Raw genomic sequence first — 17,639 nt, forward strand, 5'->3', positions numbered from 1 at the left:
CACGTATGAGGGCTCTTTGTTCTGTTCCATTGGTTTATATGCCTATTTTTATGCAAGTACAACAATATAGTGATAACTATAATTTGAAATCAGGAAATATGATTCTTCCAGCTTTGTTGTTATTTAAAATTTTTTTTTTTAAATTTTTCTGAAGATTTTATTGGCTATTCAGGCTCTTTTCTGGTTCAATATGAATTTTAGGATTTTTTTCCCCTTTTTTTAAACTTTATTTTTATTGTTGACACTATTCCAGATTTCCCCATTTTCCTTCCCTTTGCCCACCCTTACCTAGCCCCCACTCCCCTTCCCTCTGGGATCACCACACTTGGTTGTCTGTGTCTGTGCTTCATGTATGTGTGCTCTTTGGCTAATCCCTTCACCTTCTTTCATCTAGTTCCCCTACTCCCAGCTGTCAGTCTGTTCCATGTATTCATGCCTCTGTTTCTATTTTGTTCATCAGTTTATTTTGTTTATTAGATTCCACATATAAGTGAGATCATATAGTATTTGTCTTTCTTTGACTGGCTTATTTCACTTAGCATAATAATCTCCAGGTCCATCCATGCTGTTGCAAAAAGTAAGATTTTCTTGCTTTTTATAGCCGCTAGTATTCCGTTATGTAAATGCACCATAGCTTTTTTATCCACTCATCTACTGATCAGCACTTGGGCTGTTTCCAGATCTTTGCTATTGTAAATAATGCTGCAATGAATATAGCAGTGCATATATTTTTTTGAATTGGTGTTTTAAGATTCTTAGGATATTTTCCCAGAAGTGGGATCACTGGGTCAAAAAGCAGTTTCATTTTTAATTTTTTGAGGACACTCCATACTGTTTTTCATAGTGGCTAGACCAGTCTGCGTTCTGCTTCTATGAAAAGTGCCATTGGAATTTTGAATTTTGAAAGGGATTACATTGGATCTGTAGATCACTTGTGGTAGTATGGACATTTTAACAATGTTAACTATTTCACTCCATGAACATGGGATATCTTTTCATTTGTTCCTCTATTATTCTGTTATGTTTAATCACACCTGGTATAGTAAGTTATCTAAGTAAAATTTACATTTATAAACAACATTGTTTTCGTTAAACATAAACTAAGCCTTTTAATTTTATAGTGTTAAAATAGAAAGTACCCATAATTGGGAGGGGCTACTATTTATTATGCAATTACTTTATTCATAGCGCCATTTGTCAATGACTAGACTTAAAGGGACAAAGGGAGTGGTACATGAGTTGGTGCCAATGGGGGCTGCACAATAGATCCTTGGTTCAGAGGTTCAGATATATTCCCTTGAAATATCTATTGAGGCATGAAATTAGTTTTTTATCATATGTTAATATTAATACCTTAAATTTAATCGTCTGATGTGCGTTGGTATTTTCCTCAGAACTTTGCATGTATCCTTTGATCCTTACAAGTGCATTAAACAACAGGTACTCTAATACCTTAGTTTTAGCAGATGAAGAAACTGAAGCTGAGAGAGGTTAAATAACTTAAGTACCCAAGCTCACATAATTTTAAGTGGGTAAAAAAGATTTTGAGCCAAGTATTCTGACTCTAGAGCTTGTGCTTTTAATGCATGCACCATTAATAATACATTGGTAAAAAGAAATTTCATGTTTCTATCCAATTTATTTTTGCTATTTTTGTTGTGAATGTTGTTGGTATACCTAATTTTATTCACAGAATATATAGAATTTATAAAATTACATAGTTTGACTTTTATACCTATTTGCTAATAATTTACTTTATTGTCTGTGAATAAAGGTTAAACAACATATTAAATTTTATTTTACAAACTATATATGTCTAGAGTGTATATTCTAATTCTTATTTAAGAATCTTATTCTTTGGTAATAAATATGTTTTATTTATTGACATTTTACAGGGATAGTGAAAATCCATCAGAAGTAGCGCAAAGTTATGAAAATATACAGCAGAAAATTGAAGGTGATATTTTATGTGTTTGCTTTTATGAGGTTTCCTAAATACATTAACATTTTGAGACTTACAGTTTAAAAGTTTGTAGCCATGAAATTATACAATAGTAAATTTCAAAAGATGTTACTAGAGGGAAAAGGGGGAAGGTAGTAAAAGGTAAAGGAGGTCAAATATACAGTGACAGAAATAGATTTAACTTTGGGTGGTAAACACAGAGTACAATGTATAGACAATGTATCATAGAATTGTACACTTGAAACCTGTAAAACTTTATTAACCATTGTCACCTCAATAAATTTAATTAAAAATATATTTAATAGTGAATTTGAAAAAATAGTGAGTTTGATACTTTCAATAAAAGTTCTTATATTGCAGATTATAGAAGTGTATAAAATGAATAAAATTTTGTTGTTGCTTCTATAAAACCCAGAAGTTACAAAGGTCACAAGCACATGAAATATCATTTTTCATAGTGTCATGCATGATAATTGTTTGTGTAATCTGCAGTGTGAGTCTACAGAAAGGAGCCAATTTGTTCAATTTGAGAGAGTTAGGAAAATTTTATGCAACCTTAAAGCACGAATAGGACTTAGTTAAATGAAGAAGGGAGATATTTGGTATTTTAAGAAGATATAGTATGAATGAACAGAATGAATGAGGAATTACAACTGGATTGGTATTAGACTGTAAAGCAATAGGCAGGGATAAGGTAGGAGAGAGCCTAGTCAGAGGGATTGAATGTTGTGCTAAGAACTATTTATTTATTTATTTATTTATTTATTTATTTATTTATTTAAATATAATAGGGACTCATTGAAGATTTTCTGTAGGGAAGTGACATTGTTGTATTTAATTTAAAAGATTATTCTGGCCACATTGTAGGAGCTAGACTTGGGGTCTGGGAATAAGAAAGAGAATCGTTGCTGTATCTTAGGTGTGTAATAAGTGCCTATATTAGAGCACAAGTAAAAGAGAAGGGGCAGATTTGAGAAATATGTACCTGATAAAATTGGCAAAACTTGGTGATTGGATATAAAAAGAATGGAGATTAGATGATGGTAACATTAACTAAGAGAATATAAAAGGAAAAACAAGTTTTGTTGAAAAAATGGCGAGTTCACATCACTCAGTTGTTATGCACATTCTTTCAGACATTACCACGGTTGCCCAATTGGGAAGATCTGTATGTTGGCAGCTCTACTGTTTTTCTTAGAATTTTTTTTCTCTTGAATGAGTTGTTGAAATAAAAACTATAAAATTTAAAGTCAATTAATACGTATAATTGATATTTGAAACTTATGACAAATCACTCTTATTTCAGAATTTATAAAAACCCATTCAACTGAAGAATTTATGGATGTTTCTGCAACCGAGCCACGTAAGTTTCCACTCATTTAAGCATCAGTGTTATTAACCTCTGTTGAGGGCATTAATTTCTATAATTTTCTATAATTTAAAGTAACAATTATTGTTGCAAAAGAGATTCCCTTAATTTTGGAGTCATACAATTGAGCTGGCTATTAAGCAAGTATTGAAATTTCTAGTTAAGGTTAGATGTTATAAAAAATAGACTCATTTTTGAGGAGCACCATATTACTTGGAATGGAGGATTTTAGGTGTGATTAGAATATACTAGTGGGCTCTGGCCAGTGTGACACATCGGTTAGATTATTGGCCTGCACACTGGAGGGTCATGGGCTAGATTCTTGGTCAGAGGCATGTACCTGGGTTACAGTCTTGATCCCTGCCCCCAGCTGGGTGCCTGTGAGAGATAACCAATCCATGTGTCTCTATCACATTGATGTTTCTCTCTTTCTTTTTCTTTCCCTCCTCCCTTCCATTCTCTCTAAAAATCAATGGAAAAAAGTATCCTCACTCTTTGGGTGAGGGTTAAAAAATAAAATAAAATAGAATATACTACTGAAATGTTGCAGGGGTGGCAGGCCTTTAAGGTGGAACAGTAATAAAGTTAAGAGATCATTTGTAGCTTTTGTTACTAATTAATTACAGATCATCTCATAAAGACTAATGCTACTGGTAGGTACTCAGCTGTAGCCAAAGCTGCTAGAACTAGGATGTTAAACTTCTGACAAGTTGCCACAAAGGAGAAATTACCTTGCTTATGTTTTAATAATGGACAGAATTTTCTAACAATCATGAAATGTATACTATGGGATACAGTTTAGAAGTGGAAAATACGATTTGATTAGAAAAAATTGATGGGAATCCTGTCCTCTTTCGACATTAGCTTTAAACCCTAATGTTGCAAAACCCTAATTTGTAAAACAAGGACAGATATACATTCTACAGTACTCCCAGGTTCTATATAGACTTCTGATCAAGAGATCCTGTCTAGGTAGGATAGAAAGAGCTTTGAAGTGGATAGTGAAAGCCTCTCTGTGCCAAACCCTCTGCACATTTATGGAGCTCACCCTCTCTTAATCTGTGAAGCTTGTTTCTGTGTAGTACTGTGCCCTGTTAATTCTAGCTGCCAAAACTCTAAACTTTTTCTCTGAACTAAAGGAGACTCTTTTTGGGTTCATCTTCCTTATGTTGTGGCCTAGAAACTCCATGCAATAAGCTGGCATGATCATTTTAAGGCTTTTTCCGTGTTGTCTCTCAGGGATTACTGCTTTATGCTTTCTGTTTTCCAATGTCTGAACATTGCTGTTTCTTTATTTTTGTCCAGTTTTTAACTAGTTTAAGGTGAAAGGGTAATTCTGGTCCCTGATGCTTCATCATAGTAAAAAAAAGAAGTCTCTGCGCCTACTTATATGCCAGTGGAACACATCCTCCAACAACAGCATAGTTCTAAAAAATATAGTAGTAGAAATTTTATGCATGACTTTTCAGGGAAGCACAGGACAGGGTTACATTACACAATATGGTGTAAAACCTTTTTCAAGCTCCTAAGTATCTTTTCTCATGGCTGCTGCTTCAGTCCTTGAGCTCCATTGGTATAGATCTACTCTCTGTCAATATTGTTCTGTTTCACTTATGTACTCTCTCTTTTTTTATTAAAACTACTCCCTTTTGGAAACAAAAGAAAAAATAACCAGTGGGACTAAATCAAACTAGAATGTTTTTGCACAGCAAAGGAAGTCATCAAAAAAGTGAAAGGACAACCCATTGATGGGAAAACTATTCATGATGATATATCTGATAAGGGGTTAGTATCCAAAATTTATTAAAAACTCACACTACTCAACACACACACACACACACACACAATCTAATTAAAAATTAGGCAGAGGACCTAAATAGACCCTTCTCCAAGGAGAACATACAGATGACCAACAGACATGTGAAAAGATGCTCAACGATGCTAACAGTCAGAGAAATGCAAATTAAAACCACAATGAGATATCACCTCACACCTGTCAGAATGTCTGTCATCAGTAAATCCACAAATGACAAGTGTTGGTGAGAATGTGGAGGATGGGAACCCTTGTGCACTGTTGGTGGAATGCAGAGTGGTGCAGCTATTGTGGAAAATAGCATGAAGTTTCCTAAAAAAATTAAAAATGAAACTGCCTGTGACCCACCAATTTCACTCCTGTATTTATCTGAAGAAATCCAAAAGACTAATTTGAAAGAATATATGTATCTCTATGTGCATTGCAGCACTATTTACAATAACCAAGCTATGGAAGCAACCCAGGTGCCCATCAATCGATGAGTGAGGGGAAGAAAAAAAAAAGCTGTGGCACATCTATATAATGGAATATTACTCACCTATAAAAAGAATGAAATCTTACCATTTGTGATAGCATGGATGGAGTTATGCTCAGTAAGTCACTCTGAGAAAGACAAATACCATATGATTTCACTTATATGCGGATTCTAAAGAACAAATAAAACTGAATCATTGGTGCAGAGAACAGACTAGTGGTTGCCATGGAGAGGGGTTGGGGGACTGAGTGAAAGAGGTAAAAGGACTGAGAAGTACAAATTGGGGGTTTACAAAATAGTCATGGGGAGATAAAGTACAGCACAAGGAATATAGTCAATAATATTGCAATAACTATGTATGGTACCAGGTAGGCACAGGAAATATCAGGGGGAACACTTTGTAAAGTATATGATTGCCTAACAACTATGTTGAAAGTAATACAAAATAATATCAAAAGTGCAAATTGTTATGAGGTATCACCTCACACCTGTCAGAATGGATATCATCAACAAATGACAAGTGCTGGGGAGGATGTGGAGAAAGGGGAACCCTAGTACACTGCTGGTGGGAATGCAGACTGGTGCAGCCACTATGGAAACAGTATCGAGGTTCCTAAAAAAGTAAATATGGAACTGCCATTTGACCCAGTGATCCCACTTCTAGGAATATATCCTAAGAAACCAAAAACACCAATCAGATAGAATTTATGCACCCCTATGTTCATAGCAGCACAATTTACAGTAGCTAAGATCTGGAAACAGCCCAAGTGCCCATCAGTAGATGAGTGGATAAAAAAGCTGTGGGACATTCACACCATGGAATACTATGCTGCTGTAAAAAAAGGAAGACCTTTGAGACAGCATGGATGAACCTGAAGAGTATTATGCTAAGCAAAATAAGCCAGTCAGAGAAAGACAAGTATCACATGATCTCACTCATATGAGGAATCTAATGAACAAAATAAACTGATGAACAAAATAGATTCAGAGACATAGAAGCAAGGAACAGACTGACAAATCTCAGAGGGAAGGTAGGGGTGAGTGGGTGGGAAGACATTAACCGAAGAACTTACATGCATATATGCATAACCCATGGACACAGATAATAGTGTGGTGAAGGCCTGGGGCAGGGGGTGGGTGCAGGGTAGAAGGGTCAGTGGTGAAAAAGGGACATCTGTAATACTTTCAACAATAAAGATAAGTTCAAAAAAGAAAGTAAGCTCTTATTGAAAATAGAAAAAGATAGACTAGGAAAAAAAAAAGAGAAAAAATGTACCCTCTTTCATCTTCAGCCAAACTTTATTCTTTTCTCCCCTTCCCATTCTCTAAATCGTATTAGATTCTGTAGCCTAATCAACAAGACAAAAGATACTTCTGTATTCCACTTTTTTTTTCTTTTTTCAGCTATAATCTTGATGTTGCTTCATTTCATTATTAATAGACTTTATTTTTTAGAGCAGTTTAAGTTATAGAAAAAAATGAGTAGAAGTTACCGAGTTCTGATATACCCAGTTTCCCCCCTGCCCTATGCAAAATTTTTTCTATTATTAATATTTTACATTAGTATTAATATTGGTTCATTAATTTTTATTATTTTTAAAAAATATATCTTTATTGATTTCAGAGAGAGGAAGGGAGAGGGAGACAGAGATAGAAACATCAATGATGAGAGAGTTATTGATCATCTGCCTCCTGCACACCCCGCAACCTGGGCACGTGCCCTGACCAGGAATTGAACCTAGATCTCCTGGATGCTCAACCGTTGAGCCACGCCTTGTTGGACTTGGTTCATTATTATTAATTAAAATCCATAGTTTACATAGAGTTCAATTTTTGTGTTGTACAGTTCTATGGGTTTTGACAAATGCATAATGTCATGCACCCCCCAATATAGTATGATACAGAATAACTTTACTGCCCTGAAAATCCCATGTTCTACTTACTCATCTCTCCCTTCATCCACCTGAATCCCTGGCAACCACTAATCTTTTTCTTGTTTCCATAATATTGCCTTTTCAAGAATGTCATATATTTGGAATCAAAGAGTCTTCCTTTTACTTAGCAATATACATTTAAGGTTCCTTTATATCTTTTCATAGTTTTATATCTCATTTTTTATTGAATTATAATTTGTTGTATGGATGTATCATAGTTTGTTTATTCATTCATCAGTTGAGGAAATCTCGGTTGCTTCTGAGTTTTGCAATGACAAATAATGCAGCTACAAACAAAGGTTTTTGTATGGGCATGTTTTTCACCTCATTTGGGTAAATACCAAGGAGTGTGATTGCTGGATCATATAGTAAAAGTATATTTTGTTTTGTAGAAACTACCCAAACTGTCTTGCAAAGGGGCAGTATCATTTTGCATTCCCACCAGCAGTGAGACTGAAAATTCATCTTAGTCAGCATTTGATGTTGTCAGAGTTTTGTTTTAGCCATTCTAAAAGGAGTTTACCAGTGTCTCTGTTTTAATTTGCAATTCCTTGATGCTATGTGATGTACATCTTTTCATATGTTTATTTGCCCTTCATATATCTTCTTTGGTGAGGTGTTTGTTAAGATCACTTATCCATTTCTAAAATTTGGTTGTTTGCTTTCTTTTTAACATATTTTTCTTTTTCTTTTGCATTTTCCCTTTCAACATTATTTTGTATTGGTTTCTGGTGCACAGCACAGTGACCAGACAATCACAAACCTGTGTGTTCTCTCCCGCTCCCCCCATAACTCCAGCACCAATTTCTTCGTATCCTTACCAACACTTGCCATTTGTGGATTTATTGATGATAGCCATTCTGACAGGTGTGAACTGATATCTCATTATGGTTTTAATTTGCATTCTCTGACTGCTTGTGATGTTAAGCATCTTTTCATATGTCTATTGGAGAAGTGTCTATTCAGGTCCTCTGCCCATTTTTAATTGAATTGTTTATTTTGGTGTTGAGAAGTATGAGTTATTTATAAATTTTGATATTAAACCCTTATCAGAGGTATCATTGGCGAATAGCTTCCTCTATTCAAAAGGTTATTTTTTCATTTTGTTGATGGTTCCCTTTGCTGAGCAAAACTTTTTAGTTTGATGTAGTCCTATTTGTTTATTTTTTTCCTTCTCTTTCCCTTGCCTGAGGATATATATCAGAAAAAAATATTGCTACAAGAAATGTCTGAAATTTTACTGCCTATTTTTTTCTAGGAGTATATAGTTTTGAGTCTTACATTTAACTCTTTAATCCATTTTGAGTTTATTCTTGTATATGGTATAGAAGGTGGTCTCATTTCAGTTTTTTGCATGTATCTATCCAATTTTCCCAACACCATTTATTGACTAGACTGTCTTTACCCCATTGTATGTTCTTGCTTTCTTTGTCAGATGTTAATTGACCATATAAGCATGGGTTTATTTCTGGGCAGTCTATTCTTTTCTGTTGACCTAGATGTATGTTTTTATGTCATATCGTACTGTTTTGATTAAATGGTTTTGAAGTATACTTTGATATCAAGTAGCGTGATACCTTCAACTTTCTTCTTTTCTCAAGATTGCTGAGGCTATTCATGGTCTTTTGTGGTTGCATCTAAATTTTTGGATTATTTGTTCTAGTTCGGTGAAATAAATCATTGATATATAAATATTTTTAATTTATCTTTATTGTTGAAAATATTAGAGATGTCCCCTTTCTTCCCCATTAACCCCTTCCACCTCACACCTACTCCCCTCCCAGGCCTTCACCACACTATTGTCTGTGTCCGTGGGTTATGCATATATGCATATAAATTCTTTGGTTAATCTCTCCCCTCCCATCCACCCCCACCTTTCCTCTTAGATTTGTCAGCCTGTTCCATGCTTCTATGTCACTGAACCTATTGATATTTTGATAGGATTTCTGTTGAAAGTGTAGATTGTTTTTGGTAGTATGGACATTTTAATGATGTTAATTATTTCTATCTATGAACATGGTATATGTTTCCACTTATTTGTATCTTCTTCAGTTTTCTTCTTTAGTATCATATAATTTTATGAGTACAGTTCTTTTACCTCCTTGGTTACATTTATTCCTAGGTATTTAATTGTTTTAATGCAATTGTAAATGTGATTATTTTCTTAGTTTCCCTTCCTGATAGTTCATTATTGGTGTATAAAATACAACTGATTTCTGAATATTAATTTTGTATCCTGCTACTTTATTGAATGTCTTTATCAATTCTACTGCCTTTTTTTGTGAAATATTTAAGGTTTTCAACATACAGTATCATGTCATCTGCAAATAATGACAATTTGACTTCTTCCTTTCTAATTTGGATGCCTTTTATTTCTTTTTCTAGTCTGATTACTGTGCCTAGCGCTTTCAGTACTATGTTGAACAGGAGGGGTGAAAGTGAACATCCCTTTCTTGTTACTGATATTAAGGGAAATGCTTTTAGTTTTTGTCTCTTGAGTATGATGTTGGCTGTGGGTTTATCATATATGGCCTTTATTATGTTAAGGTATGTTCCCTTTATTCCTACTTTGCTGAGAGTTTTTATCCTAGACAGGTGTTGGATTTTGTCAGATTCTTTTTCTGTGTCTATAGATAGGATCATATAATTTTTATTTTTCATTTTGTTTATGTGATGTATCAGGTGAATTGATTTGCAGGTATTGTACCAACCTCGCATCCCAGTAATAAATCTTATATGATCATGGTATATGATATTTTTAATGTATTGCTGGATTTGGTTTGCTAATATTGTGTTGCAGACTTTTGCATCTACATTCATCAGGGATATTAGCCTACAATTTTTTTCTTTGTAGTGTCTTTATTTGTTTTTGTAATTAGGATAATGCTTGTAAAATGAGCATTGGAGTCTTCCCTCCTCTTGAATTTTTTGGACTCATTTGAGGATAGGTGTTAGTTCTTCTTTGAATATTCAGTAAAATTCACCTGTGAAGCAATTCAGTCCAGGACTTTTGTTGACTGGAGTTTTTGATTACATTATTTGTAATTGGTCTGTTCAGATTTTCTATTTCTTCTTGATTCAGTTATGGAAGATTGTATGTTTCTAGGAATTTATCCATTTCTTCTATGTTGTCCAATTTGTTAGTGTATAGTTGTTCATAATATTTTCTTGTAACATTGTATTTCTGTGGTGTCAGTTGTCACTTCTCCTCTTTCATTTCTGATTCTATTTGGATCCTCTCTCTTTCTTTCTTGATAAGTCTGGTTAAAGGTTTACCAATCTTGTTTATCTTTTTAAAGAATAAGATCTTGGTTTTATTGATCTTTTGTATTGTTATTTTAGACTCTATTTTATTTATTTCTGCTCTGATCTTTCTATTTCCTTCCTTCTACTCATCTTGGGCTTTGTTTGCTGTTCTTTTTCTAGTTCCTTTAGGTATAAGGTTAGATTGTTTATTTGAGTATTTAAAATTTTATTATGTATTGTTTTGGGGTGTACAGCTTAGTGGTTAGACAATCATACTTTACAAGGTATTTCCCTGATGTCTCCATTACCCCAATTGGCACCATACATAGTTATCACAATATTATTTATTATATTTCCTATGCTTTACTTACCTCCCTGTGACTATATTGTAATTACCAACTTTTGCTTCTTAGTCCCTTCACCTCTTTTACCCAGTGCCCCAACACTCCTTTTGCTCTGGCAATCACCAGTCTTCTCTCTGTATCTATGAGTCTGTTTCAGTTGTTTGTTCATTTATTTTGTTCTTTAGATTTCACAGATAAGTGAAATCATATGGTATTCATCTTTCTTCGACTGACTTATTTCACTAAGCGTAATGCCTTCTAGGTCCATCCATGCTGTTGCAAATGGTAAGATTTCATTCTTTTTATGGAGGAGTAATATCTCATTGTATACATGAAACATAGCTTTTTAACCCACTCACTTATTGATGGGCATTTGGGTTGCTTCCATAGCTTGGCTATGGTAAATAATGCTGCAATGAACATAGAGGTGCATGTATTCTTTTGAATTAGTGTTTTGGGTTTCTTCGGATAATTCCCTAGAAGTGGAATCAGTGAGTCAAAAGACAGATTTATTTTTATTTTTTAAAAGGACCCTCTGTTCTGTTTTCTGTAGTGACTGCACCAATCAGCATTCCCAACAACAGTGTATGAAGGTTCTCATTCTCCACATCCTTGCCAGCACTTTTTGTTTGTTGATTTGTTGATGGTAGCCATTCTGACAGGTGTGAGTTGATATCTCATTGTGGTTTTAATTTGCATTTCTCTATTGGTGACATTGAGCATCTTTTTACATGTCTGTTGGCTATCTATATGTTCTCTTTGGAGAAGTGTCTATTCAGGTTGTCTCCCATTTTTTAATTGGACTGTTGGGTGTTTTTTTTTTTGGTTGAGTAGTATGAGTTGTGTATAAGTTTTAGATATTAACCCCCTAAGGGATATGCCATTGGTGAATATGTTTTCTCATTTAGTAGGCTGTCTCTTTATTTTTTTGATGGTTTTCTTTGTTGTGGAAAATCTTTTTAGTTTGATGTAATCCCATTTGCTTATTTTTTGTTTTGTTCCCCTTGCCCAAGGAGATATATCAGAAAAAATATTGCTATGAGAAATGTCAGACATTTTACTGTATTTTTTTTTCTAGGATTTTTATGGTTTTGAGTCTTACATATAAGTCTTTAATCCATTTTGAATTTATTCTTGTGTATGTTGATAGAAGGTTCATCTTGTTGAATGCATCTTTTCAAATTTCCCAGGACCATTTCTAGAACAGACTGTCTTTACCCCATTGTATGTTCTTGCTTCCTTTGTCAAATATTTATTGATCATATTAAACATAGGTTTATTTCTGGGCTCTCTGTTCTGTTTCATTGATCTATATGTCTGTTTATATATCAGACCATACTGTTTTGATTACTATGGCCTTGTAGTGTACCTCGATATCGGGTAGCATGGTACGTCCAACATTTTTCTTCTTTCTCATATAGCTGAGGCTATTCAGGTTTTTTTGTGGTTCTATATAAATTATTGGGTTATTTGTTCTAGTCCTGTGAAATACATCATTGGTATTTTGATAGGGATTGCTTTGAATCTGTAGATGGCTTTTGGTAGTATGGATGTCTTAATGATGTTAATTCTTCCTATTCATGAACACAGTATATGCCTCCATTTATTTGTATCTTCTTTGATTTCTTTTTTTCAGTGCCTTATAGTTTTCTGTGTACAGGTCTTTTACATCCTTGGTTAAATTTATTCCTAGGTATTTTACTTTTGGTGGTGCTATTGGAAATGGAATTGTTTTCTTTGTTTCCCTCTCTGATATTATATAATTGGTATTTAAAAATGCAGCTGATTTCTGAATATTAATTTTGTATCCTGCTACTTTACTGAATTTATCAGTTTAGTAGTTTTTTAGTGGAGTCCTTAGGTTTCTCTATATACAGTATCATGTTATCTGCAAATAATGACAGCTTAGCTTCTTCCTTTCTAGTTTGGAAGCCTTCTGTTTCTTCCTCTTATCTGATTGCTGTGGCTAGGACTGATAGTACTATGTTGAGTAAGACTGATAAAAGCAGACATTACTGCCTTGTTCCTGATCTTAAGGGAAATGCTTTTAGTTTTTCCTTCTTGAGTAAAATGTGAGTTATGTGTTTCTCATATATGACCTTTATTACTTTGAGGTATGTTCCCTCTGTTCCCACTTTGCTGAGAATTTTCAACATAAATGGGTGCTGGATTTTATCAAATGCCTTTTTGGCATTCTTGGATATGATTATGTGATTTTTATCCTTCATTTTTTAATGTGGTGTACAGTGTTAATTGATTTAAAAATGTTGTACCAACCTTGCATCCCAGGAATAAATCCTACTTGGTTGTGGTGTATGATCTTTTTAATGTATTGTTGGATCTGGTTTGCTAATATTTTGTTGAGGATTTTCCCACGATGTTCATCAGGGGTTTTGGACTATAATTTTCTTTCTTTGTAGTGTGTTTATCTGGTTTTGGAATTAGGATAATTCTGGCCTCACAGAATGAGCTTGGGAGTCTTCCCTCCTCTTGAAAAATTTTTAATAGTTTGAGAAGGATAAGTGTTAGTTCTTCTTTGAACATTTGGTAAAATTTACCTGTAAAGCCATCTAGTCCAAGGCTTTTATTTGTTGGAAGTTTTTTGATTACTGTTTTGATTTCACTAGTTGTAATCTGTATTCAGATTTTTGATTTCTCCTGATTTAGTCTGGGAAGATTGTATGTTTCTAGGAATTTGTCCAATTCTTTCAGGTTGTCTTGTTTGTTGGCATATAGTTTTTCATAATGTTTTCTTACAATCCTTTCTATTTCTTCAATGTCAGTTGACACTTTTCCTCTCTCAATTCTGACTTTATTTATTTGGGTCCTCTCTCTTTCCTTTTTATGAGTCTGATTAAAGAAAGGTATGTAAATCTTGTTTACCTTTCCAAAGGACCAGTTCTTGGTTTTATTGATCTTTTGTATTGTTTTACTAGTGCCCATGACACTTATTCCTGCCCTAATCTTTATTATTCCCTTCCTTCTACTCATTTTGGGCTTTGCTTGTTGTTCTTTTTTTGGTCCCTCTAGATGGAAAGTTTGATTGTCTATTTGAGGTTTTTCTTGCTTCTTGAGGCTGGCCAGTATTGCTATAACTTTCCCTCTTAAGACTGCTTATGCCGTGTCTCATAGGTTTTAGGCTGTTGTGTGTTTATTTTCATTGGTCTCAAAGTAACTTGTGATATATTTCCTGATCTCATTGACGCACTCATTGTTTACTAACTCATTATTTAGCCTTCATATATTTGTGTGTTTTTCAGTTTTTGCCTTTTAATTGATTTCTAGTTTCAGATTATTGTCTTTGGAGAAGATGCTTTATATGATTTAAATCTCAAATTAACTGAGACTAGTTTTGTGTCTTAATATGTGGTTTATACTAGAAAATGTTCCTTGTATACTTGAAAAAAATGTATATTGTGCTGGTTGTGGATGAAATGCTCTGAAAATATCAATTAAATCTCTGTGGTCTGGTGTTTTTTGGTTTAGCTTTTTTTCTGAAAGATATATCCATTCATGCCAATGGGGTGGTAAAATCCCCTACTATGACTGTATTATTTTCCATCTCCCCCATTATGTCCATCAACATTTGCTTTATATATTTAGATGCTCCTATGTTGGGTGCATAAATGCTTACAAAAGTTATATCCTCTTGTGGATTGACTTCTTTATCATTATTTAGTGTCCTTCTTTATCTATTATTAGTTTTTGCTTTAATGTCTATTTTTTCTGATATAAGTAATGCTAGCTCAGCTTTTTTTTTGTTTCCACTTACATGATATATCGTTTTCCATCTCTTTACTTTCAGTCTGTGTGTATCTTTCATTATGAGGTGGGTCTTTGGTAGACAGCATATATATGAGTCTTGTTTTGTTATCCTTTCAGCTACCCTATGTTTTATTATTGGAACATTTAATACATTTACATTTAAGGTGATTATTATTATTGTTGTTGTTAATCCTCAGCCAAGGATATTTTTTCCATTGACTTTTTTAGAGAGAGTGCAAGGGGAAGGGGGGAGAGAAAGAGAGAGAGATATGAGAGAGACACATTGATTGATTGACTCCCACATGCATCCCCATGGGGCTGGGGATCCAACCTGCTGCAACCCAGGTACATGCCTTTGACTGGGAATTGAACCTTTGACCCTTCTGTACGTGGGTTGATGCTCTAAGTGCTGAGCCACACTGGCCAGGGCAAGGTGTTTATTGATTGGTACATATTTACTGCCATTTTATTTTTTAAAACTATGCTCCTGTTTTCTTTTCTTCTTCTCATGAAAGATACTTTAACATTTTTTGTAATACTAGTTTGGTGGTAATGTACTCCTTTACCTTTTTCTTATTTGGAAGCTCTTTTTCCACCTTTAATTTTGAGTATTAGCCTTGCTGGTTAGAGTAACCTTGGTTGTAGGTTCTTTCTTTTCATCATTTTGAATATTTTATGCCAATCTCTTCTGGTCTGAAGTGTTTCTATTGAGAAATCAGCTGACAGTCTTATGGGAGCTCCCTGGTAGGTGACTGTCGTACTCTTGCTGTTTTTATGATTCTCTTTGTCTTTTTTTTTAATCCTTACCTAAGAATATGTTTTAAAGAAAGAAAAGGAGAGAGAGGGAGAAGCATCAATGTGATAGAGAAACATCAATTGGTAGCCTCCTGTATGCCCTCTTTGACCAGGGATCAAACCCACAACCTAGGAATGTGTCCTGATCAGTAATCAAACCCGCAGCCTTTCTAAGGTACGAAGTGACACTCCAACCAAGTGAGCTCACGGCTGGGGCTCTCTTTGTCTTTAACCTTTGCCATTTTAATTATGATAAGTCTTTGTGCGGACCTTTTTGAGTTCATCTTATTTAGGCCTCTCTGTGTTTCCTGGACCTGTGTGTCTCTTTCCTTCAGCAGGTTAGGGATGTCGTCAGCCATTATTTTTTTCAAATAAGCTCTCAATTCCTTGGCCTTTGTCTTTTCTCTCTGTTACCCCTATAATGCGTATTCTCTCAGTGGTTCCTTAGACTATCCTCATATTTAAAAACTCTTTTTTCCTTTTGTTGCTCTTTTTGTTGCTTTGATTGGGTGTTTTCTGCTACCTTGTCTTTCAAACTTCTGATTTGGTCCTCTTTTTAATGTAGCCTACTGTTGATTTCTTCTAGTGTAGTCTTCATTTCTTACTGTTTTTTCTTTCTTTCATGGATTCTATGCCCTTTTTCATGCTGTTAAGTTCTCACTTTCTTGAGCATCCTTATAATCAATGTTTTGAACTCTGTATCTGGTAGCTTGCTTATCTCCATTTCATTTAGTTCTTTTTCTGGGGATTCCTCCTGGGTTTTTCCTTCTTCTTTTGGGGCATGTTACTTTTTCGGCCTATCTGTATTTGTTTCTGTCTTTTAGGTGGTTCTGCTATGTTTTGGTTTGGTGCCCTTATGTAGTATGTGTCTTGTGAGGTTTAGAGGTGCAGTCTCCCTAATTGCATGAACTAGGTACTCCAGTAATGCCCCCTGTATGAGTTTTGTGAACCCTCCTGTTGTAGTTGAGTCTTGATTCCTGTTGGTCTGTACTCCACTGGCTGTGAGGATCAACTCCAAGCCCAATGTATGAGCTGCTGTGCCGGGCTGGCTCCACAAAACTGAATTCTTCCCAACAGGATCTGCTGTTTATCGAGATCTCCCTTTGTGTGCTGCTTGTGGAGTGAATTGGATTGTGTTCTGATGTGGTTTGAACCACTAGTGTGTTGGTTCTGGGGCTTCTTGGGAAGAGGTCCAGTGCCAGTCGATGTCAGATGTTACCAATGACAGGCCCTGGGCTACCTTTTTGGAGCTACAAAGTGATCTGTATTTGTGGCTGTCTCTGTTTTGCTCGGGTGTGTGTGGGAGTGTCCCAGCTGTGCAGAGGTCAGTTTCCATCAGCCCTGAGCCTAGGGGCAGTTCAGGAAAAGGCCCAAGGCTTTTTGAGATCTTCCTTCACTTGTTAGCTGTTAGGCTCAGTTACTGAAAGAGCCTCTGACAGTATGTGAGTTGCTTGAGAGAGGCTCTTAGTGAATCACCAGCTAGTGTTGAGTGCTGATCACCAGATAGGTACAGATTCAAACTTGGTGCCAGTGATGTGTTTGAGGCCACTCAACAACAGTCTCAGGGTACGCCATGGTCAGCCATTACATGCCATGTGCATAGGGCTGGGTCTCAGGGATTCATCGGAGTGAGGCCAGCTGTGTTTATCAGGCCCAAATAACCTTGCATTTGGCCATATGAAGGAAGGACTTTGCCTAGAGTGCATAGAAAAAATGGCTTTCTGCAAGAGGGCACCTGGGTTTCTAGCAGTCTCTCTTCTCTCCTTGGCGGACAGAATCCCTGCTGAACTTCACTTCCAGATATTATATGGGCACCTCCTCTCTGCTCAGCTGCTCTCTCTCTGCTAGAGAGCCTGGTGTGGGGTTTAGATCCCACTTTCCTCAGGGGGGACCTTTGCAGCTGAGATATCTCCCCAGATTCTCAGTTGCTGCATG

The 17,639-nt window shown here is 35.3% G+C and overlaps 1 protein-coding gene across 1 annotated transcript in view; it reads left to right on the forward strand.

The window, feature by feature from the left end:
• Positions 1–17,639, forward strand: part of CCDC7 (coiled-coil domain containing 7) — a 127,856-nt gene that overhangs the window by 49,935 nt on the left and 60,282 nt on the right. The window contains exons 7-8 of the mRNA XM_016196308.2: positions 1,896–1,957; positions 3,270–3,326. Of these exons, the coding sequence (XP_016051794.2) occupies positions 1,896–1,957; positions 3,270–3,326 (119 nt within the window). The remainder of the gene's footprint in view (positions 1–1,895; positions 1,958–3,269; positions 3,327–17,639) is intronic.

Source organism: Miniopterus natalensis, chromosome 1, assembly GCF_054644295.1.
Source record: "Miniopterus natalensis isolate mMinNat1 chromosome 1, mMinNat1.hap1, whole genome shotgun sequence".
Taxonomy (NCBI): Eukaryota; Metazoa; Chordata; class Mammalia; order Chiroptera; family Miniopteridae; genus Miniopterus; species Miniopterus natalensis.